This window comes from Martes martes, assembly GCF_963455335.1.
Source record: "Martes martes genome assembly, chromosome: 2".
In the NCBI taxonomy this organism is placed as follows: Eukaryota; Metazoa; Chordata; class Mammalia; order Carnivora; family Mustelidae; genus Martes; species Martes martes.
The window spans coordinates 17,649,572-17,676,020 of NC_137889.1; the positions used below are offsets into that span (position 1 = coordinate 17,649,572).

A 26,449-nucleotide genomic window follows, 5' to 3' on the forward strand; every position below is an offset into this window, starting at 1 on the left:
AATATACAAACTACTTTTTTCTGCTGTGAGAGAACGTTACCACTGACATTTCATACTGTGACATGTTTATAGAAAAAGGAATTCCTCCTTAAGGAAATCTCATAATTCCAAGTTTTCTTCTTGGAATCAGGCCGTAAGAAACAAACAAACATACACATCTACCCTTGTCTTTTATGATATAGATTTGCAGCACAGAATAAAGCAAGTAAGACAGCTTTAACTTACCCTACACATACATGCAAAGTGAAAAGAGTTGACAAGTGACAGCCCTGTTCAAAAGCTGTGCCTGCAACCTTACCGTAAGTCTGGGCAGCATAATATAAGGAAATGAGTAAAGGCTTTTAATTTGGGGTTTGCATCCCTGCTTTGCAGTTTTACAAGGTATATGACTTTGGACTAATTTCTCAGTGTCTTAGGGCCTTGCCTTCCAATGTCTATAAAATGAGAATTGTCATTTCTACCATTTTAGGCTATTCTATGGATGACAGAAAATGGTATAAGCACCTAATACAGTATCATACAGAAAAAGCATGACAAATAGTAGTTACTACTTATTATCACCTTATTAAGTATCTTACACACCTTACTTTAGCTGTTGGCACTATTTGACATAGCGGATCACTTCCTCCTTCTTGAAATATTTCTCTCCTTGGTATCTGGGACACCAAGACCTACCTCACTGGTTACTCCTTAGTCTTTTTTTCTGGTTGCTTCTCATTTTCTTGACATTGGAGTACTCCATGACTGTGTCCTTAAATCTCTTTTCTTCATTATCTATACTCATTGCTTTGGTGCTCTCGTGCGGTCTTGTGCATTTATTTAACTTTCATACACTGATGACTCCTCAATCCTGTCTCCAGCTCAGTCCTCTTAGCTGAACGCCTGACTCTCATCATCTAACTTCCTACTTGACATCGCCACAAGGATATATAGGAGACATCTCACGATCATCATGTACACAAGTGAGCTGCTAGTATTCCCTCCAAAACCTACAACGAAGAATTTCCTATTGCTGTTAATAGCAACTATATCCTTTTTGTTCCTGAGGTCAAAAACTTTGGAGTTTTCCCTGAGTACCATCTTTCCCTCACATACTATGCTTACTGCAGTGAGAGTACTTCTGTTGGCACTATCTCCAAAATATCTCCAGAATCCAATCACTTCTCTGTACTGGATTCTCAGAATCCAATACCACTGGCCTGGTCTAAGTCCCTATCCTCTCTCAGCTGGCCAAGTTGTGACAGTCATCTATTTGGCATTCTTGCTTCCAGCATAATCCCCTCAGAGTCCAGGCAACATAGCCGCAGAGTGATCCTGCTAAACTAGACCAGTTAGATATACCAGTCCTCTGCTCAGAACCTTTCAAAAAACCTTCTTTATCCCACTCTAAGTAAAAACTAAGTTTGTATAATATCTAGAAGGCCACAAAAAATCTCTCCTAATACTACTCTCCAATTTTCCAACCTCATCTTTTACTCCACTCCCCCCGGTTCACTCCACATGGCTCAAATGCCCTAATTACTAATTAGCTGAAATGACTGGGAATTAGATTGTACTAATAAGTGAAATACCATCAGAAAAAATTATAGGCCTACCAGTAAAAAAATATTTTCCCACTTAAATTTAATTTCACACGTGATTTAACAAATCCAAACAACAATGAAAGACAAAATATTCCTGGGGTTAAATATCAAAATAAAAGAATCTTATGGATTCATAAGGCAGCTATCAGCTTTCAAAGACCTATATTATTATTATGTGCCCAGAATAGAAAAATTTAAATTCTAAATCTTTTTTTTTCCATTGAGCAAAGAAATCATGATAACTATCTTATGATTTAAATGAATTATTACACATAGTCAATCCCAGAGGAATTTTAGCATTTACATTTTAACACAAAACACACATTGCTCTCTTGCAAATGACTGCTGGGTATAGGGAAAGCGTTCCTTGATCTGATAGTGTTGAGAAAGCTCTGGAAGTTTAACCATTACCATACAGAATATATTCCAATCTTTGGAACACTGTTCATCTAAAAAGCATAAAATATAAAAATTAACTCTTAATTTCTTAAGACTGCTTTTATTCCACTTTTATAAAACACACACTTTAGGACTTTCCTTAGATAAGATTTTAAAATGAGATTCCAAAATACCAATACTCCTTGAACATCTGGGTGGCTCAATCAGTTAAGCATCTGCCTTCAGCTCAGGTCATGATCCCAGGATTCTGGGATCGAGTCCCCTATCGATGCAGGGACTCGATCCCCTGCTCAGCAGGGAGTCTGCTTCTCCCTCTACCTCTTGCCTGCTGCTCCCCCTGCTTGTGCTTGCTCTCTCTCTCTCTCTCTCTGGCAAATAAATGAACAAAATAAAATCTTTAAAAAAAAAAATAGCAACACTCCAAATAATTATCTCTTCTCCTTTTGTTCTGTCTTTGGACACTATTTTGCAAATAAAATACAAAAAAGATTGCCAAAGACTGGTCCTAAAATTATTTGTCACAATCTTTTACTCTAACACCTGTCACAAAATAACATACAGTGATTATTTATTTGTCTCCTCTAATCTACCCTGAACTCATGAGAACAGAGACTATATCTTAATTTTACATTTGAAGGCTTAACACAGTACCTTATATTTAGTAGGGTATTAAAAAAAGAAAGTTTTTGTTAGCTTTTGATTTACATTACTAAAAGGGAACAGAGGACATGAAAACCCTGGTTTGGTGAATTTGACTTTAAATCTGTGTGAGTTACACCTACATTTCAACAGACGCCTGAGCGATGTTTGATGCCTTCCCTAGGAAAGAACAAAACCACAATTGTGAAGCCATGATGTAAGTCATCAGAAAGCTATCTAACCTCATGATACATAGTGTATTTTGGTTTTCATTAAGATAAAGGCCCAGTTTGACCTCGATCAAATCTTCTGGAATTTTCCGGACCATGGTGACTAACTCATCCCGGTTTGCCCAAGATTTTCCTGGTCCCAGGAAACCCATTCATCCCTGGCAAATGGAGATGCTTGATCACTCTACTCAGTTTCATGCTGAATGAATTTCCTGGTTCCTGGAACTGTCCCAAGTCAGAAAATTGTGTGTGTGTCTGTATGTGTGTGCCTACGTGCAAGGCACACAGACATTCTGAATAAAGAAAGATTTATTCCTCTGCCAAACTAGGAAAAAAATCCTATTAAAAGTTGGCTCAAGAGATAACAAAGGATACTTCTCTTCCCATTTAAACAATTCCTTTAAAAGACCCAAGTGTAGTCTTTCTCAGTCCACATACTAGTCAAGCTCTTCTTCCAGCCTCTTGCTCTTGCTACAGTTACAAAAATGGCTTCATCAGATAAAGCTTTATGATCTTTTCAGCACTTGAACATGCATGTAAGCATCATTCAGATTCAATAACCATTCATTATTAAGACTTGGTGACATTGGCATCTGCCACTTCTTTTCTTGTCTTCTATTTTTTCCACCGAAGTGGTCTGAAGCAAACTCAAGACACTGTTAACATCTTGCTCTTACATATCTCCAAAGGTGTCTCTAAAAATTATGGGCATTCTCATTTAAAATCCCAAAGTTATTACATTTAACAAAACAGTGGTAAATCCATTTAACACCCATAGAAAGCACCTTTCCTAACTGCCTGAAAAACTTTCTCAAGTTGGTTCGCTGGATGGCAGGATCAATTCTTTTGGTTCTTGTACCATTAAGTCTCCCTATATCTACAATGGTCTTCATCTCTTCTTTCTTTGTTCATGATCCTGACTTATTGAAGAGACCTTGTTAATTGTTCCCTTTCCTGTGTGCTGATTTCACTTGTGCCTATCTCTGTTCTCTGTGTTCCATATAAATTGGAACTTCCTCTTTCACATGAAACTTCTTTAGCAAGAATACTTCATAAACAATACTTCATACAGCATTGCATCAGGGGACATATTATGCCTGGATATCCTCCTTTTCGTGGTAAGATTGCTCTGTGTACCATCAGTTTTGCAATTACTATCTCTGTGACCTGTGAATTCCAGATATCATCCTTGTAAATTTCTTAACTTCCTGCCATCTTTTTTTTTTTAATTGTGTTGTGTTAGTCACCATAAAATACATCATTAGTTTTTTTTTTTTTTAAGATTTTATTTATTTATTTGACAGAGAGAGATCACAAGTAGGCAGAGAGGCAGGCAGAGAGAGAGAGAGGAGGAAGCAGGCTCCCCGCTGAGCAGAGAGCCTGACATGGGACTCAATCCCAGGACCCTGAGATCATGACCTGAGCCAAAGGCAGAGGCTTAACCCACTGAGCCACCCGGGCACCCCTACATCATTAGTTTTTGATGCAGTGTTCCAAGAGTCATTGTTTATGTACAACACCCAGTGCTCTACACAGTACGTGCCCTCCTTAATACCACCACCAGGCTCACTCGTCCCCCACCCCCTCCCCTCTAAAACCCTCAGTTTGTTTCTTGGAATCCATAGTCTCTCATGGTTCATCTTCCACTCCTATTCCCCACCCCGTTCATTTTCCCATTCCTTCTCCTAATGTCCTCCATGCTATTCCTTATGTCCCACAAGTGGGTGAAACTATATGATACTCGACTTTCTCTGCTTGTTTATTTCACTCAGCATAATCTCCTCCGGTTCCATCCACATTGATACAAAAGTTGGATATTCATCCTTTCTGATGGCTGTGTAATATTCCACTATATATATGGACCACATCTTCTTTATCCATTCATCTGTTGAAGGGCATCTCGGCTCCTTGCACAGTTTGGCTATTGCGGACATCACTGTTTTGAATATTAGGGTACATATGGCCCTTCTTTTCACTACATCTGCATCTTTGGGGTAAATACCCAGTAGTGCAATTTCAGGGTCACAGGGTAGCTCTATTTTTAATTTTTTGAGGAATCTCCACGCTGTATTCCAAAGTGGCTTCCCTTTCTCCACATCCTCTCCAACATTTGTTGTTTCCTGCCTTGTTAATTTTGCCATTCTAACTGGTGTAAGGTGGCATCTCAATGTGATTTTGATTTGAATCTCCCTGATTCCATCTTTTTATAAAGTATATACAAACAAACAGAAGATCATTATACTTAAAAATTCCAAAACTTATTTCCACATTTTTATAAAAACATACTTTCAGTTATAGTTCCAAAAAAGAGGTGTAAGTTACATATGTATTTTCTCAGTTTTATAACTGGTCTCAATTATCAGTTATCTTTACTCACCATGCCCTCCAACAGAATTCCCTTTTATATTATAAAAATAGAGTATTCCCTCTAAAATAATATAAAGTAAAATGTTCTCTCTACTTCTTCCTCTGGCTCAACAAACCCCTTTTCTGAAGGGAACCACTGTTTACAGATGCACAAGTATCACTTGAGATTTTTTTCTGTGTACATAGACACGTTTTTCTGAGTTCTTTTTGCTGTTGTTTTAGTCACACAAATGGATCATATTATACTCTTCTGTAATTTGCTATTTTTCTCTTAAAATATTAGTATATATAAGTTTATCTCATTCCTTGTATAGTATTTCCACTGTTAGCTACACCATGATTATCTACTCATTGTCTAGAAGTGGACAGTCAGGTTGTTCCATCTCTGTTCTGGCTCCTTAACAAAAAACACCTCACTCACACTTCTCATTTGGTTAAGACAGATCAGTATTTCGCTTCCACAAATAAAATGCTATTATCAGCCATTAATATAAAATTCCCAGGAAAATATAATAACCACATAATCAGAGCTTATTAGATTTCTTTCAGGCAGAGAGACATGATTAATCTGCTTGCTAGGTACACCTAAGAAGTTCTTGGAGACAGTGATACTTTAATCAAAATCAAACAACTTGCAAGCTAGAGAATCAATATGGGCACAAGTCCATGGAAATACATATCACCGATGCCCGTCTTCTTGGGGAGATTTAAAGTAGTACCATAATGAAGATTACATGATCTCCTTGAAGTTTTCTCAATTCTTGAGCTTTTATAAAGGGAATTTTATTTTATTTTAAGATTTTATTTATTTATTTATTTATTTGACAGAGAGAGAAATCACAAGTAGACAGAAAGGCAGGCAGACAGAGAGGGAGAAGCAGGCTCTCTGCTGATGTGGGGCTCGATCCCAGGACCCTGGGATCATGACCTGAGCCAAAGGCAGAGGCTTAACCCACTGAGCCACCCAGGCGCCCCTATAAAGGGAATTTTAAAAAGAAACTACCTGGGGAATGTAAACTGATGAACCCAAGTAGAAATAAAAACTTCTAAAAAGATATTTTATTCGTACCTTTTTCAAAAACTAGGTCTCCTTTAACTTATTTCTTCTACAGATTACACATTACTCGATCCTCCTATGTTTTCTTCTCCAATCTTTTCCTCTGGTCCTGGGCCTCCTGATCAATGCTACTCTAGAGCATAGTATCTCGAGCTAAACACATACATGGTCTCATCACAATGGACTATATCAGGGCTATTACTTTGCAATAACAGACATGATACCACTCCTAGAACCTAAGAGTGTCTAACATATTAATGTTTTCTGTAATAGGGTAAAAGTTAGCAATCATCCCAGTTTCCTCAGTGAGTTTTTTTCAGGCTAAAATGAAATGGAAGATATGAAAACATTTTGAAAATACAAAGTTGTTTATTGAAAATAGTAGCTAAAATCTACTAGGGACTTTCTAGGTACGAAGTGCTTTTCAAAATGTATTATATGCATTAACTTGGATTTACTCGTATTTACCTTACACACCGATTACCAGAGCTAGAAAACTATTATAATCTGCATATAAAGGAGGAAACTGGGGAACAGGGAGACTAACACAAGAAGTCAACAGCACCGTCAGAGATCAAATCCAGACGGTCTGACCTCAGAACTCCCATTCTGTCTTCCTCCTTTTCCTCTGGCTGGCTGCTCAGGTTCTAGATAGCATGTTCGGAGATGGACTAACACGGCTAAGTGGCAGGAAGAGTAACTCCCAGTGGGCAGGGATCCCGGTGGTGGCTCTAACTACCACAGCACTGATCCGTAGATACTGTATGTGAAACCCCATGAATGAGGAGAGTGTGACCATCCCCCTGGATGAGCACCCCTGAAATGTAGGGCTTCTTAACAACAGCTGTGTAGAATAGTAAGTAGTAGAGGACAAGAAAGAGTAACAGGAAACTGAAATCGGCCAAGACAATTTATCTGCGTCTTTCCTAGAGCAGGGTTTTTCTACATATCTCTAACAGATCGTCACTTGGTCTCTTGAACTAAACCCCTGCAGTTGCCTCAACTGCTTTTTCCAGAATAATTTCCTGGATACCTTCCTGGTTACCCTCTGGCTAGTCAATACAGCTCCCTAATGTGTGCCATCTTAAGTTCGGCACTAAGTCAGATATGGTCCGATCCAAACCAGTGAGCTCTCATTTAAAAAAAAAAAAAAATGTATTCAAGCAGAGCCAGATGGCATTCCATCAGATTCTCACAGTGAAGGTCCCAACACTGCGTTGGGAGGCTGGACTAACTACATTTTACATTCTCCTCCAAGGAAGATTCTCTGAATTCTAGATAGGCTGCATGAACAGAGGTAAATATGATTGCTGTTTTCCAGCCTCAGAGAAGATAGTCTTCCAAAGTAACACCTGTCATCTTTAAGAATGAACCTAAAGCATTTGAAAACTTGTAGAATTTATGAAATGGCTTATAAAATAAAGTTCAGCTGCCTTATATAGTAAAAATTTATTTTTAAATTGAGACTATAATGGACTGTCTTTATTTTAAGTATATGTATGGGGAAGAGAAGGAGAGGGAAAGGAAAGGAGCATACAAGAAAGAACAGGAAATCCACAGAGGAATCTTTGTGAGAGTAAAGTTCTGAATGCCAACTTAATTCAATTTTAACTTAACGTTCTCATCATGGAAACTCCAAGGGGATTCTTCAACAGCCAGAAATTTGTTTTTTCTCTTTTCCAGCCTCAGATTCAGCAGAATTGAAATGTACGCATGAAAATGAGTTTCTAGCTTCCTCTCATTGGGTTTGTATGGGGGGGGGGATGCTTAGCACTCTCTGAAGGTGCAACATTAATTTTGCATTGTTTAATGAGAAACAGCTGGCAGACTTTATGGAAACCAGGTTTCGTGCCTGATACTAACCTGATGCTTTATCCCTTATGCAGAAAAGTTTTCACACTACTCAAACCTCGCCTGAATTCTTTTTATAATTAATATTCACAGTCTTGGGCTTTAAAATTTAAACATCAAAGATTCTAACTAACATTCAATAGAGAGATGACTTATTCTTGAAACAGGACACGAGTCACATTGATTGGCATCTAAAATTATTTATGAGGGACTCATTCTGCGTTAGATCATTAAATAGTCATTTTAACTGCGCAAACTGGGAGAAATTCCTGTAGCTGATTTTAATGTTGTTAAGCGCTCTAGGACTCGGGAGATAGGTTGTCACCTCAAAGTTCCTTCAGTGATAAAGTCCTTGTTGTTTCTGAGCGTGTGTATGTGAATCTGGCAGCTGAAACTAGCCAAGAGCAGAGAGCTCTAGTTCTGTTCCCTGCCCATAGCCCCTTCCCCAGTCCTAAGAGGTAGAGCCCTCTCTGAAACTAGATTACTTTAATGGGCATTTTTATGGTCTCAGAGTAGGGTATTACCATGCTACTATCTTCACAAAAGATAAATCAATATAGGAAACGTTTGATATTTAGAGTTTGTCTATTTTCAAATTTCCTAATTCGGCTATCCAAATATGCATTTCAAATAATTACTCATGGTATTCATAGTGTTGTTTTTGAAGTTTTACTATTGACACTATTCTTAGCAGAGTAAGACATTTTCTTATTAGTCATGGAAAGCAATCTTTTTTTAAAAAAAAAGGATATTATGGGGATTCTTGATGTTTTTAAATATTTTCCTTTATAATTCTAATTTAATTGAGCAAGTAAGTAAATTGATGAATATGCATGGGCGGGGAGGAGGGAAGCACACTTCCTGGTCAATTATTAGAAAAGAAGTATTTTTTTAAAAGGTAGTGATACGAAAATAACCCGGTGTTATAGACTGAGTGTTTTGTGCCCACACCCACCCCGGCAAATTCATATACTGAAGCCCTAACCCTAATGTGGTGGTACTTGGAAACAGGACCTTAAGGAGGTAGGTAGGGTTGGATAAGGTCATGAAGTGCAGTCCTCATAATGGGGTCAGTGCCCTTATAAAGAACAGATATCCAAGAGCTTGCTTTCTCTCTCAGCAAGAAGGGGGCTCTCCACAAGCCAGAAGAGCCCCTCATGAGACACTCACCATTCTGAAACCTTGATCTTGGACTTCCCAGCCTCCAGAACTAAGAAATAAATTTCTGTTTTTTATGCCACCCGGTCTATGGTATGGCAACCTAAGCTGGGATACCAGGTAACTGGTACAAAATGAATTAAGAAATCAACAATTTATATTGGTTTTGTATTATAGCCAGACCACAGTTCCTAATAATGCTCATTCAAAGCTACAGATAATCTCAAAATTCTTAAGTCTTTTATTAACTCTTCCCTTTTTGCTGCTTCTCATCAGGCCAGAAGTTTCTGAAATCTGACTTGTCTTTGTCCCTAAGCAAGCCTTTTACCCACTAAGGTTCACCCTTCCCTAAAGGTAATACTCTACTATTAACTGATGCTAACCCAACAGTTTAAACCAAAGAGATCATATCAAATCATAACCATTATAGGGATATTTTTATATTTCTTCTTCAGGCAGTAATTGATAACATAAAAATATGTTCCTAACACTGCCCACCATCCCACTCAACCACAGAACTTGGACATCGTCAAAACCACTGGAGCTATTTTGTGTGTTACTTTCACACCCTCTGCCCTTGCCACTTGGCCACACAGATATTTCCAAGTGAATGTTGCAGCTGTAATCTACTGTACCCTATAAAGTTTGGTTCACTTGTAGAGGCAGAAAGAGCACTTTGAACTTAGATTCTTGCAATTTTAAAAGAAGACACTTAAGAGTCACTTTCGTAACCAGGCTTCTAAATCAAATTTTAGTAATGAATCATATTCACAGCAAAATGATTGAGTACTCACTCCTTTTCTATCCCTCAACTAGTAACTAGTCTAATGTTGACAACTGTAGGAAACATGGTTTTTGGATACTGGTGTAGGAGAAACCAAAGTTAGGAGGGTGGCTAAGCAGAGCTAAAATGAACTCCTGTTTAACACCTGCTTTTTAAAGATTTTTTTTTTTTTTGGACAGACAGAGACCACAAGTAGGCAGAGAAGCAGGTAGAGAGAGGAGGAAGCAGGCTCCCCGCTGATCAAAGAGCACCGACTCGGGGCTTGATCCCAGGACCTCGGGATCATGACCCGAGCTGAAGGCAGAGGCCCAACCCACTGAACCACCCAGGCGACCCTACCACCTGCTTTTTCTTTTTTTTTAAATTTTATTTATTTATTTGAGAGAGAGAGAGAGATGACAAGTAGGCAGAGAGAGAGGGGTAAGCAGGCTCCCCGCTGAGCAGAGAGCCTGATACGGGGCTCGATCCCAGGACTCTGAGATCATGACCTGGGCCGAAGGCAGAGGCTCAACCTACTGAGCCACCCAGGCGCCCCACCACCTGCTTTTTAACACAGGTCCCTTTCTACTAAAAATTCTTTTCTCAAAGAGAGAAACAGAGCACAGTTGGCATGGGTACTAATTACCCTCACCAGTAGAAATGTCATGCTTGACAAAATAGAGACTGTTTTAGTAGAAGCGATTCCCTAATGAAAAATAAAAAAGACATTTTCAAGCCCTTATTGTTACAAAACGAATATACACAAGCATAAAGATTTTATACAATATATTCCATCATAAATAGGCAAGAAAACTTGCTCTAAGGGATTTCTGCATTATAGTAAGGCGTGCACTGCTCAGCAAGATGTATTTTAAAGAAGAGATTAGATTAGATATATAATTAAACATAAAGTACTTGAAGAGTTCCCTAATGCAGACTTATGGCATTTTGACCTTCCTATAATCCCAAGTAACATCCATAAAAGTTGGAAATTAAAAAATGGTATGACTTTTCATCTACCAAGTTTTGCCAAGAACAGAAGACGATAATAAAGGCCATGAAAGGCTGTAGAGAGCCAGGCATGGGCCCTCAGGTAATGCTAATACTTTCTTATAGGGAAAGAAGGCTCTAGGTAAATTTTATTCCAGATTCCAGGAGTGTCTTATCTGGTGTGACTCCATACATCCTCACATAATCTAATTCTGTATGACTGGTAATTGCTAGTAACTCTAATGGGAAATAAATAACAAAGTACATTACAATCTTAAAATGTTGGCGTTAAAGGTATCTGAGAGGTCATATGGCCAAATTCTTCAATTTGTAGGCTAAAAAATGGAGAATTCAGGGGCGCTTGGGTGGCTAGGTCAGTTGAGTGTACGATTCTTGATTCTAGCTCAGGTCATGATCTCAGGGTCATAAAATCGAGCCCCGAGTTGGGCTCCGCTGTCGGCACAGAGTCTGATTGAGATTCTCTCCCTCCCTCTCCCTCTGCCCTACCCCTGGCTCATGTTCTTTCCCAGAAAGAAAGGAAAGTAGGAAGGAAAGAAGGAAGGAATGGAGGGATCTTTTTAAAAAAAAACTGACAACCCAAAGATATGACAAAATTTGCCTAGTAATAATTTTAATTTAAAACTTGGTCTTCTAGCTTCAAACTCCTGCTTTTCCCCATAATACTATGAGCATCCCCACCCCCCAAAATGCACATGCACATGCAATTAATTTTTGCATTCCAAGAGGTAAAATAATCTTAAAATGTAAGATATAAATTCAAAATAATTAAACATATCTAAGGAAATAAATGTATTTGGAGATTTATCTTTAAATTTTCACTAACTCTTCCTCATAGCTCTGAAAGAGCCCTTCTCAGTAATTCACTTGAGAAAAGATGCAATCTTTCCTGCCCAAAAGATAGTAAGTGTTGAGTCATATTCTCTTATAGTATGGGTATTTCAATGATCCTGTACTAGATAGCAAAACACCCCCAAACTAGTGGCTTACCTGGCTGGTTCTTCTACTCTACGCAGTATGGACTAGGGTGCTAGGGATGGCTGATGTCACCCGGAGGCTAACCTGGGAACACAGCTGAGGCTATAGTATCTGGGATGCGTGGACAAAGAGTCATACAGAGACTCAACTGAGCTCAGGTGGGTCCCCGGTAGAGGTCTCCACGTGGCTGCATGACCTGCCTTATGGCATGGCAGCTGAGAGCATTCCAGAAGCACTGAACTGGCCACTGCCAGACCAATTCAGGGTCTAGTCCCAAAAGTGGCATAACACCACTTCTGCTTTACTTTAGTCATCAAACCAGTCCCATGCTTAGCTCAAAGTCAATGTAGAGAAGGAACTAGACCAAAGCATAAAATAATGAGTGGCATGGTTTCCTTTGAGAGGTCTTCAAAGTAACAATCTACCATACAATGGCTGTTTAAATCCTGGTCAAACATGATATTTGGTGGAGACTCACACTGAGGGAGGGAGCTGTTAACCAAGAACACTGAGAAATTCTGTATTACAATACATCAAACATATATAACCCTAAAATTCAAATATAAATGCAAAAGAAAGCTCACTAATCTTATATTCTTTGTTTATTGGATTCATTTATGGAATTGAAATGAAAACTGTGGTCTTATTTTCAGCCAGATATTAATTTTTAATAAATATAGGCTCAAATGGTTATAGATATCTCAAAAACACATTTCTGATTTTATAAACTGTTAATATAAACAAATTTATCTATTAAAAGTGATGTTTTGGGAGGGTGGTGAACACCAAGCTCCAAAAGAATATGCTTTGTAGACTACCTGGTAACATCCGTTTTATCCAAATGATATGTGACTGAAAGACAATTTCCAAGGCGAAGTGGGGGAACGCTGGAGTACTCAAAACTATACATATGTCCATTCTAATATGCCCCAAAGCTTCAAAAACATGTATCAAAGGAGATGGATTTTAATTTACTGAGGTTCTACCATGTGCTACAATGGTTCACATTAACCGCATTATTTCACTTCACCCTCTCAACTACCTTGTGGAAGGAGTATGATTATCTCCATTTACAAATGAATGCACTGAAAACTGCAGAGCCATGGCCACACACTTGGAAAGTGGAACAGCAGAGAATAGAACCCGGTCTGTCTAACCTCTGAGTCTATCTATCTTTCAACTAAATAATGCTTTTATGGTATCTTCAACGGGTGGCACTAAATTCTACTTTATTTCTACCTGATCTCCATTAAAAAATAGTTTTCAAACACTTTAGTTTTCTGTTTCCAGAATCTTATTCATTATTAACTGTTTTATGGAAGCAAACATTTACACAGCGGAAATCTGACATTTAAAGATATCCTTCAGTGAATGTTTCTGAGTTTAAATCATGCTCTTCCAACTGCCCATTCATCTAAATTCGTGGTTTCTTAGAGAAGAGCATCCATATCCAAATACTAATGCTTTAAAATAAAGGACCAAAACCAAACCAAAACCAAAAAACCCACCTTAAATCTACACTTTATAATTGTATGACAGCAAAAGGAATCATACATTTTTTTTAGAGCATTACCTTCAATGTACAGGAAAATGTCTTAATCATTCTATCATGCACTGAGCTTCTTGTGAATCAATAACATTAAACATGTATTTATCTCCCATAACACTTAGCACAGTGACCTATACACTGTACCTGAGTGCTGGCTGAATGAGTGAAAGGAGCAGAAAGAAACCTGAAACACCAGAAATTACACTGAATACTTCCTAAAAATAAATTACCAACAAATATTCGTTACTTTATTTGTTGACAATCATAGTGATAGGCACAGTACACGTATGCAAAGTATTATGCATACAGTAATACCCAGCTCCAATCTAGTCCCTTGTTATAACGAGGGGATAGATGTAGGACATTCATTTTGGAAGGGGATAAAGGCAGCCAAGAAAGGGAAATCACACAAGAGGGACCAGAAAGAACTCTGAAGAGGGCTGAGCAGTAGAATAATTTGAGATGTACTTAAGAATTTTTTTGTTCAGTGTATAAAGGTATCCTTATGAAAACTAATACTGAAAAACAAGAAACCCCTACCACCTTAAAGTTATGTATCAAACAATTATTTGGCTGGTTGCTAATAAAACATCTGATCTTGACAGAAAACACTTTAAAGGGAAAATAAATGTTTGAAAATATAGAAAAAAAAAGAATTCTAGAAAGGGAACAATCTGTTCAAAAGATCTAGTTGCATTTCACTCCAATTCAAAGTAAGGAACCACAAAATGTTATGTCTAATCATAATGGGCAGGTGATTGAATAATAAATTCTATCTATGCCCCATGTTTCTAAAGTGGTCATCATTTAAGTGTGTATATAAGTGTACAAAAGTGGCATTTCAGAATAAAATATTATAACAAAATTTTGTCTTTGCTTTTCGGAGTAAAAAGCAACTGGAAATTTCTCAAGTAGCCAAGCTCCACTTTGATTTACATGTAAAATAAAAGCATAAATAACAATATAAATTACTTAAAACCTTATTGGTACTTCACTATTTTCAGAATTCTACAGGTTAGAAAAATAAATGTCTATGGGAAATAAAAACATTAACCACTCATATATTACCTAATTAGATAATCACCAAGTCACAGTATAGGATTAAGAGACTATTTAAAAGTTACATTGTCATTGTATAATCCCACGTATTGCATTGAAAAGGAATGCTGCAGTCTAAAACCCCCACATGTATCGAGGCAAATTCTGCACCTACTAGTTAACTATAAGGAACAGTTCTCTCTAAAAATATTACGAAATTGACATTTCCATGTGCTTTTTAATTTATAAACCAGGAATCATAGTAAAAACAGAGATAGGCAAGGACTCGCTTAAGCATTAACACAGTCATTAGAAACCCTCTAAGAATAAGTTTGATTCTGCATTGCATTCTAAAATGCAAATTTAAGAAATAAAACCTTATATACATAACTTACTGTATTTGTAAAGTAGCTTTATTCCCTTGTTAATATACAATCTGACTTCCTAAACACATGCAAATGGCCTGAAAAAATACTAAATACATAAGACAGACATGTAATTTCACAGCTAGATTTGCTTACACATATCCTTGACACCAAAAGCAAGAAAACAAAAGATACTGTCATAACTAAGGGATCTTATCCCAATCTCCATTAGCACCCAGAATATTTACCACTTTGTGGCTTTACTGTAGCTGGCACATTTAATAAGAACTACTCTGTGCCATAAACAAAGGTAAAACCTAAATATGAACGTAATTCGATTTTAATTATAAAATTTTATTTGCATTTTGCGTACCGATGCACAATTGTGAATGATTTTTTATGTTATATGCATAGAACCAACACCTAATAAATGCTTAAGTCTCGTTTCCTTTTTCTATTTAATTTGAGCAAATTAATCATCTAAAAAAGTATAGGAACACATTTTGGAGAATTACTGCATTATTCATATGTTATGAATCCTATAACATTATATTAATTTATGAAATGTTCTTAAAAATGTTCTATACATTAAAATATATAATTTTCCTTCATTGTGTAATAACTCAAAAATAAATTAGTAAAATAATACTAGTAACAACATATAATAACAGAAAATATAAAATCTCCTATTCACATACTTCTGAATTAATTTTCTAAATGGAAAAGAGCACAGATGATTTTACACTCGGAGGATAAAATTGTGTTTATTAGGGAGCATATTCATATCTGAAGATTTTTGCCAACTGCAAGGCGCCGGGCTTGGTCCAGTGCAAAATACAAAGAGCAAATGGATGAATAGAGGAAAAATCTCTGTGGTAAATGCCATAGAGTAATACAGAAAAGGAGCCATAGGAATTTGGGTAAGGAATACACTGGTTCCAGCTAAAGGAATGAGGGGAGAGATACATCCTCTTTGGGGGAGAAGGAAAAATAAAGGAGTTCTATATAGTTACATGGGGGTGAGGCAGGGAGGAGAGGTAATTTGTTAATTATCAGTGTTCATGCCCCTTAATTATTATGGTTTCCTGAGCTACAAATGGAGCTGGCAAGGTATAAGGGCGAGGATGGGAGAATGAGGCTGGGATGGAAATCGACTCCTGCTACAGTAATATCACAAAAATTCTGTAATATTAAAATGACTAAGAAAACCTGAAGTCGGCTGGGCTCTAGACAAGCTCCATATAAAGGTAGAGCTACGCCTACTATAGTTAAGAAGGCCCTTTTCTGCACTGTGATAAAAGTTACTTTATCTACTGAGAGGATCCAAACAAAATCTGGAGCTCACAGTAACTCAAGAATGTTAAAATCCCCACAGCAACTTCCAAATTAAAGGGAAAAAATGAGCAGTTATCACTTAACAACATCTCTCAAAAGTCATCAATAATACTGAGTAAAGCTTTGATAGTTTATAGCTTGAAATACACATAATTTAACCTTCCATTAAAGTAGAAGTCTTTCCCCCAAATTATACAGAGAAACTGCATGCTCACTAGGCCACGTGATATTTCACGATATACGAGCCAGCTATAATAACAAATAACATATATTTGAGGGGAGGATTCAATTCTTTGCCATTATTAAATGGGTTTCATTAGAATGGGAAAAGAGAGTGGACACACTTAAAGACACTGTATCTAAGGGGTGTACCATCCATCCTGACATTTTCCAGAGGACCTTTTCACCATAAATAATTTCAAAGAAACTAATTCTTTATAGGTTGGACACAAAATGATTTTTCTCAATATTTACGACGTGACTCTACAAATATTTTATGTTTTTGAAATACAAAATCTATCCTTAAACATTAAGATATAAGCTGTCATTTTTTAAAAGACTTTACAGCACAGAGTGCTTTGTTTTTCAGTAGCTATCAGGTAAATCACTGCAAAACTTTGCAGTCAATTATCAGAGGCTGTGAAGGGTTACATTTTAGCCAATAAACAGCACAAATACAAAGCATACAACAAAGATGCCAGCTGTACATTTTACATATACACCTTACATTTATAACAACTGTAGTTTAATACAGAATATTCCCTCTTTAACCTATTTTTTTCAATATACCATGATAAAAACTTAGCCAATTAAAGAAACAATAAACGAAAAAGCTGAACTGTTACTTATCTAAAAAATTGTTGGCATTTTCTCAGCTCTAAATGGTAAAAACTGTTGGTGTCTAGCAAACAAATCTCCCTCTGCCAAACAGGAAATCAAAAATGCAAATACCCTAACAAAGCCGGGTAAAAACAGGACATAAACAAATAGTTCCAATTGCCACGATCATACACAGAAAATAATACATGTTGTCATAATTTTAATCACCGACAAAGCTGCAGTTCCATTTAACAAACAACTTCCAGTGTCTGACATTTAAGAGAAAGGGCTTAAAATCCATGCTTCACCAGCTCTATGAATATGTCACAACTGCCAATAACAGATACAGCAGCATTTCATTTTATGGTCAAAAGATGCCAGTAAAAATACAGTTATATAGGACATAAACATATGTGTACAGACACATATATATATATGCCAACTTCAAATATTTTCAGTATAAAACAAGAAGAAATTTTCAAAGGAGGATATTATATTTTAAATAACTTACCTTTCGCCCATCACTTGCATGGCAATTCACATTGAGAGGAGTCAGTAAAGCCATTAGTTTTTCTTCATTACCACTCCTGTAAAAAGGTAGTGAGTCAATGCCTATAAGATTACAGAGCTTCTTATGAATATTTATGGTTATTTTTCGGAAGAGTGGAAAATAATATGGCTTTGCTCTGATTTCTTATATATGGCTCTCAATGAATCTCTTTTGGTATATTCAATTAAATTAATATATTCCTAATTAATTCCCATTAATCATCATACAGTGGTACATCTTGGGTAATGTAGCTTTCTCCATTTTTATTTGTTTTATTTATCTGCATCAAGTCACCTTAATTACAAACAAACTTTATTCTGATAAGTGATCTAAAACACTGGACTTAAAAATACATACAAAATGATGAAAAGAGCTAACAAATTAAAATAAAAATGACCAAGAACAAAAGAAAATGGATGAGAATTTTAATATTTACTTTATGCCCCCCATTCAAGCTTTGCTAGAAAAATTTTCACAGAAAAATGAAGAGATAGGTATTTAAATGCTCCGAGAAGATCATCCGAAAAGCTGGGCAACTCAGATCTGCAGGTACCCTAAGAAATGTTTCAAATAAAATCAACCTTATAATCTTTACCATGTTGAAAAACTCTATCATTTAAGACACTAATCATGTAAAATAAAGTATACAGAGACTGAGAATGAGGTCTTATCCGCATTATCACGTAAAATCCAAGCAAGACAATAACATGTTATAATTTTTATAGTCCTCCACCTGCCCTCCCCTTTTTCTCCCTTACATGCATTATACTCACTTAAAATGAATGGAATCACTTACCTAGCAGCTTCTAGGAGTTCGTCTTTCTTGTATTCACCTAGATGATTGCAAAATATCATGCTGTTAGCATTTGGCAGAAGACAGATTAAGAAATGCAGTAGGCAGCAAATACAGAATTAAATAGAGAAGAACAGAAAAAGAGAGTCCACACCCCGCTGGGTGATGGAGCCGTGACGTTAGCCAGCTTGTGAAGGCAGCATCACCAGTGCCTTGGAGACGGGCAGCAAATTGACGCAGCTTCTTGTCCAATCCTCAGATGAAATAGCTTTCTTCAGACAACCAATGAATGCTAAATCTCGTGTCCAGAAACACATTCCCTCTGATAACAGCATGCCAGCTGAAGACAATGTCCCCTCCCCCCTTTCCTATTCAGGCTGTCACAGTATACTTGTGAAGCATAATACATTCTGAGACAAAAGCAAAATAATGTGGCTCTTTAAAGGTACAAATTACTAGGCTTCAAAAAAAACTCAGTTTTATTTGTAATGACATGGAAAGTTTTTCAAAAAAAAAATTAATTACCACTGCTGAGCATTACAGCAACAGAAAAAAATGTATCAGCATCATGAAGCTTTTGCCTCAATAGGGTAGGTCTGTAGACTAGAAATACGTGAACTCCGTACCAAATGCTATGAACCTCTTGGAGGCAGCGCTCCAAAAACCAAAACAGTGAATACATTCTTAAATGACAGTAATATTCTAACATGCTGCAAGCTTCACACTTTATACAAATTCAAGACAAAATCTTAACAAACAAGAAACCTGAAAATTATTTTTAAAAAACGAGGCTAGGGTCTCTGAGAATAAGCAGATAGCCAACTATCGAGATGTGGGTAATTTTTCTCCCTTCTCTTTTTTAAAACATCACAGGCTGAAACGAGGTATATAATTTAAAACCTTCGATACACATTTCTTAAGAGTATTCAAGATCTAACAAATAAGCTTCTTTTGCAAGCTCAATTGAAGGACAAGGAATTTTAATAATACAGTGTTTGCTCATTCAATAAATAAAAAGAACAGCCAGGACTATGATTCAGCTGCAATATGCTGACTCAGTTGGCTATATAATGATAAAAATAATTATACAAAATGTCTAAGCAAACAATTACATGAAAGCAAATATTAAGCATACATATGAGAAATGAAATTTTGGATTACATGAAAATGTTATTCTATTAAGAATTAAGCTTATTTTAGAAGTCTTATCATTTATAAATATAGATTTCTTTGTGTTTTATTTCTATTTCATTACAGAATGCAGAATATTGATGCAAATACTATAAAGTCACCTAAGGACAACCAAGCCCATGTTTAAATTCTATGACCCATCATTAGCAAATATTCTTTTAAAGTTTGTCTAGTTTCTCAGATTAAGATTACATTAAAATCTCAAAACTGTACACAGTTATTTTCAAATAAGGAAAAATTTATTAAATATCTATTCTCTCCTAAGGGAATTTTATATACCACTAAAGTCATAGATTCAACAATATACACGGATCATAATGGAGTTGGTCTTTCCAATTTCCCAAATATTGTATTTAATCCACATTCTTTAACTGACTGAGTTTTAAGACTTATATTACTTTACGTCGGCCAGTAAGGTTCTTGCCTTCCCAAAGCCAAAGACCTACTTTAACTATACATTTTAGGTGGCAATACAGGAGTTAGTGAGTCCATTTAAAAAGCTTCTTATGAGGAAAATGGCTAACTCATACCCTCAGATGCCTTAAGAATCAGGAGCAAAGTCAGTCAAATTATGAAACTATCTGTAGAAGTCATTTAGTCGGTCCGTCAACAAACATTGATGTGAAAGGTATATATGCCGGACTCAAAAACACAGAAGACACTACTATCATCTCGAAACTCTAGGAATATTCGCCTATTAAGTGAGACAGACGAACACATGATTCTGGTAGAGTATGAAAAGGATCTTATGAAATGCTACAAAGAGCTTAAAGCCTACTCTAACTGAGATTTTAGTAAGAGGGTAATTGTGGTTCAAGGAAGGTTTCCTCGAAGAGGGGAAATGTGAGGTGATGCTCAGGTGAAAAGGGTGAAGGAGAAGCAACCAACCAAAGGAAAAGAAATAAGGATGAAACAGTAGTTCCGCAAACCTGACCCACACCCCGCAGGGGGATGGGCGAGCAAGCGTGAGACAGAGCAGGAACAGATCACGAATGGCTCTCTAAGCAAGTTTGAACTTTATTTCAAAACCCATGAGGAAATAATTGAAACACCTTAACAAGGGGAGTACAAAGTATACTTAAAGACCTGTTAAGTTCTGTAATTATACTCTACTTCAGTGAATGCTGTTGGGGAGAAAAGTGGCCCAAGAGGTAGGGAGGTGGTGGGGAGAGACAATGAATTCTGACATGGTTTATATTTTGAGGTAAGTATAAATTCCCTGGTTAACAGTCACAACACATGAAAACTGGGAACAGAAGTACCTACTACTGAAATGTGAGTCACAGTGAAATAGGACTCTAATAAGGTAGAAAATAAAACTGCAAAGTACTTGGGATGTTCCAAGTTCAAATCAGTCTACGTACATATACTTCTCATCAAGTACAGCTTATTGATGTTTTCTCCAAAAGGCACATTTTTACAAAAATGTTATTCCTGCATGGGTAAGATGAAAATAAACCAAAGCTTTCTGAAGGAAATATATAAGCACATCCGATAGTCAGGCACAGGTATTACAAATGACTTTCTACTTTTACTGTTAGAGACTCTAGTACTTTAATCAGCTTTTCTGCAATACATTCCAGCATCCACTATCTGGTGCCCAAGGACCATAATCCATAAACAGTCGAAGCTATTTTTCAAATGCTACATCTCAGGAACAACCAAGTGAATTCAGAGTCCCTTGTATATGCCGACAACAAATCTGAGCTACTTACTTAACAGCCAAACCACTAGTTCTGTTTCATTTTAGCTGCGACTCTGAAAATATTCTGGCTGAGACTACAGTGCTCTATGGAGCATTTATATTCTTTAATAACATCCAGATAAAGGCTAGCAATAGATCAGCCAGAAAGGAAACTAGGTAATTATAGTCAAAATAATAGCAGCCAGGAATGCTGAAAATAAATGGCCTCTATTTTTCTTTGATTAGAATAAAATATGTGGGCTTAAAAAAATAAGCAAGGCACAAAGTTTACTTTCCAAAGTCTGAATTGCTTTTTTATTAGTAACCTAGTGACAGAATATATGTAAGAATAAACACACACACACACACAGACACGGGGAGGTTTGAGTCAATGTGTTAAGGAGGTATGCTATCAGAAAGCTTTAAAAAAAGGTTAAAAAAATAATGGTTAAAAATGAAACTCCCCTTTCCATTTTTCTAAGGTAGTTAGGAAAAACTTCTCTTTTTACCTAGTGTGAAGGCGAAATTACTTTTTGAATAAAAATGAAGAAGACTTACATCAATAGAGGAGTCATAATTACTGACAACTCAATTTCAACATTTTAAAGTGCTTTTGCCTCCGTCTTCAGCAAATGACAGGATCAAAGTAGCCTTAGTTTTGTAAAACTGAGTCTTTTGGTTTTGTTGAGGCGAAACAGCATGAAAAGATTATGCATAGAGAATCACAAAATCTTAGAGCAATGAGGGACTCAAAAAGGATTATGATTTTTCTCTACTTTGAAGCCATGCACAATACATGCCCATAGTAACATCTTCTTAGATGCAATGAGGGGAATGTAATTTGAAAGTCACCTTTCTTCTGTCACCTCACCTCCAATTTCAAGAATCATTCTCCTAAGGGATCATCTGCAACATATTCATTTACAGTTAATGAAATTGACACTGAAGCAGTTAAATGAATTGTTTACAGGTTTACTGAGCATTATTCATGATCTGTCAGGCCCTGAAAAAGGCTAATATGTGAACACAAACCAACCAGATCTGAATTCTAAAAGACAGATATAAATAAGAGAGTAACAAAAATAATAGTGATAAAGCAATTTTAAAAACAACAATAACCAGCTTTAAACTGGTGTAACTTATTTATATTACATAAGCTAAATATTTCCAACAAAACCATTTTAAAGCATTTGAACTTTCATATGAGCTTGTAAAACAAGAACCAAAAAAATGTATAAAGGGCTTTACCTTTTAGTTTGTTTTAACATTGTGGACCAAGGGAGGAGGAAGAGAAAAATTCATTCTGGGTTTATATCAAATGATCAATACATCTGGCATTTCCTATAGCATGCTTTAATTCCTCCTGCTTTAGATATATCAAGGGAAGAGCTATGTAAAGATTTTAATCAATCATCTCAGTTATCAGGTTTAGGGACCTTTACATAGCTGAGTGCTAAACAGTACCATGAATTGGTAATTCTCACAGAGATATTTCCTCATCAAGGTACCAGCAAATATAAGAGATGAACAGATTCTTGTAGCTCACCTGACAGCCCATATGGGGTTATAAAATATTAATTTAGGTGACAAATACCACTGTATTTTCACTAGTAGATTTGAAAATTTAGAACTGACTATGTTGTTATGGAAGGAATTTCACTACCACACCAGGAAATAATCTGATCTCAAGAAGCTAAAGCTATAGGTCTTCCACCAAAAGCAATTTTCAGACAGGCTGCTCTTCTACTATAATAAACTCCAGGAATTCTTGAATTATTTTTTCTTTCTGGAATCTTTCATAAATATTTTCAGGACAACCGGGGGAAAATTACAAAGTTATCAGAGTTTTCTCAATGCCTTCTTCCTGCTTCTGAATCATACCAGTCTTGCATTCATTCTGATGCTGCATTCAAAGTCCATACTTAAGTCCAGAATCATGGTCAAACTAAACACTCCACAACCATTCTAAACAAAGAATCATTGGGGGTTTTCAAATTCTAGGCTTGAACAGAGTACTTTCCTAATTGAGATCCTTTTCTTCTTTTGCCTCCTATAACTGACCTTTTCAATTAGCCAATATTAGCTACCATTAAATATGGCCTCAAAGCTCTGCTGTCCAATATAATACCCAGCACTCTCACACTGCTGTTTACTTTTACGTACATTAACATTATAAAAAAATAAAAACATTGCTCCTCAGTTGCACTAGTCTTATTTCAAGTTTTCAATAAGCACATGGGGCAGTGCAGGGAGAACGTTAGAATTGTTCAAACTTCTTTTGGACCATGCCACTTTAGTGTTTTTATTGACTATTTAAAAAGTCATCCTGAAAAAATAGAAAAGAAATCCTTTTTTACTTTAATAAACTACTTTCCATATTTTTCTTAAAGTTGTCACCACCAAAGCTGTATAAACTTTGTGTCTCCTATTAAATACCAAACAACTTCACCAGCATGAAATACAGGTGAGAACACTGAACTGTATGGTAAAAGATCTGGAGTGAATTCTAGCTCTACCATCAATTTACTTGTGTGACCTCAGGAAAGTCACTTTATCTTCCGGGACCTTCCATTTTATTGTCATCTGGAAAGAGGGTGAAGGGTTAAATCATCTCTGGTTTCAGCTCTAAAATTCTCATCGTATATTTGATTCTCAATATTGCTCAATCTTTTTGTCTTTTTGCTCAGATCTTTTTCTACGACAATTTTAACATTGCTCTAAACAAACTTTAAGGAAAAACATGAAATTATCTGGGGTACAAAATCTCTACTAAACTATTATAAAACATACTACACCTGGGAATTACAGAGAAAGCAGTAAAGCAATTTTGCTCAACTTATACTTTTTACTTAGCTAATTGTAAATTTTGGGAAACACTTCAACTAGAAGCTAAATAAAAACAGTTCTTTCAGAAGAAAGTGGCGATTTGTATATTTCTTAACTTTAAGAAAAAGACCCTCAAATACAACTCTATTGATTAAAAAATAACAACAGGTTACATGTCAACACAAAAATCTAAACCAGTGTCTTAAAACATTCCAAAGACATAACATTCAAACATAACAAAGGCTCTGCAAAAACAAAACAAAACAAAACAAAAAACAAAAACCAACCATGTAGTGCAATCAATAAATAATAGAACTGTTAACAACTAGTTTCTTTGTATGCAGTAATATGACCTTGCTTAGCCCCAGCAACATCTAAGATACATGTTCCATTTATGGACTCTTTGCAGTTTCAAATGATTTAAACCTGTTTCTGACATTCTGTCAATTGTATTTGGCATGCAACAAGACTTTTCACTCGACCTTTGTTGCTGTTTTTGTTTTGTTTTACATTTTAGAATGAGTGTTAAATCTTTTTCCTAATTTAAATTCAATTATCCAATGTATAGTACATCATTAGTTTTTGATATAATGTTCAACGATTCATTAGTTGCATATAACACCCAGGACTCATCACATCACATGCCCTCCTTAATGCCCATCATCCGGTTACCCCATCCCCCACCCACCTCCCTTTCTGCAACCCTGTTTGTTTCCCCAGAGTCAAGAGTCTCATACGGTTTTTCCCTCTCTGATTTCTTCCCATTCAGTTTCCCTCCCTTCCCCTATTGCCCTCTGCCCTATTCCTTATGTTGCTGTTGTTTTAAAAATGTAAATATTAAAATTTGGGACATAAATATAAATATACATTAAATACACACTGGTCCCCCCAAAGAATCATTATATATTATATATATAATATATATATCATTATATATATATATACACACACCCTCTAATATATCATTATATATTATATATATATATATATACACACACCCTCTAAAAGACTGGATATTAAAAGCCAAGAAAAGTGTTCCTACAGGACATTATTAACCAATGAGATATTCTGCAAAGTGCGCCTGTACTTACAAAGAAAATGACCTTTTAGATTACGCTGTAGAGGAAAAGACCTTTTGATATATCAAAAAGAAGACAAGAAGGGAGAACTGAGTGAAATGGGGAGACGTGGGGCATTGATCTTTTTACTATCATAATGCCTATTCCTAAAAAAAGTGGTTTGGTAAAGTAAAATCCATATTTGATCCAAAACAGGCCAATACTCATATTCTTTGTTTCTACACCAGTGGTGCTTTTTCCATAGTCATCCATCCACAATTTATTTGCAAATCCCAAATACAAAAAGCTCCACAAATTCATTTGGCAGCAAAACTTAACCAACTTAGTATACACAGCTATCATATATTTCATTGCAAAAATATTAATGTTTGATTACAAGATGCAGCACCAGACTGTACTGGGATATTTTATAAGATATAGTAGATGTACAGTGTCTTATTTTATTTGCTTACTGATATATAATTTACATACAATAGAATTCACCCTTTTTTAGATGTATGTTCTGTGAATTCTGACAAACTTATACAGCTGTGTGGCCACTACCTCAAGATACAGAACATTTCCATCACCTAAAAAGTTTCCTCAGGTCCCTCTACAATCAGTCTCCTATCCAACCCCCTTTCATGGCAACCACTGATCTGATTTCTGTCCCTATAGTTTTACTTTTTCTTTACAATGTCATATAAATGGAATCATAGAATATGTAAACTTCTGAATATGGATTCTCTTACTTAGTATAAATGCTTATTCAAGTCATTGGACATACAAATATTTGTTCTTTTTGACTGTTAAGCAGTATTCCATTATATGAATGCACGTGAATTTACTTCCCCATTCACTAACTGAACAACCTGGGTTGTTTCTACTTTTTGGTGATTATGAATAAAGTTACTATAAACATTCAGATTTTGCAAGGACAAATGTCTTCATTTCCTTGGGCAAACACCTAGGAGTGGGAGTGCTGAGTTGTATAGTAAGTATATGCTTCAATTGCATAAGAAGCTGCCCATTATACCTTTTTAAAAACTTGAAAAATTCTTAATTCTGGAGTACAGATATGTCACCTATCAAAATAGAACAATATCAAAAAGTCAGAACAAAATAGAAAAAGTTGTCGAATGAGAAATAAGACAGTACTGCCATAATCTCATAGCTAGAAATCCCAGCCCCTCTTCTTGTACTGGCAA

The 26,449-nt window shown here is 36.1% G+C and overlaps 1 protein-coding gene across 1 annotated transcript in view; it reads right to left on the reverse strand.

The window, feature by feature from the left end:
• Positions 1 to 26,449, reverse strand: part of TNKS (tankyrase) — a 207,882-nt gene that overhangs the window by 74,581 nt on the left and 106,852 nt on the right. The window contains exons 4-5 of the mRNA XM_080796045.1: positions 18,486 to 18,522; positions 17,651 to 17,726 (exon numbers count right to left, since the gene is read on the reverse strand). Of these exons, the coding sequence (XP_080652171.1) occupies positions 17,651 to 17,726; positions 18,486 to 18,522 (113 nt within the window). The remainder of the gene's footprint in view (positions 1 to 17,650; positions 17,727 to 18,485; positions 18,523 to 26,449) is intronic.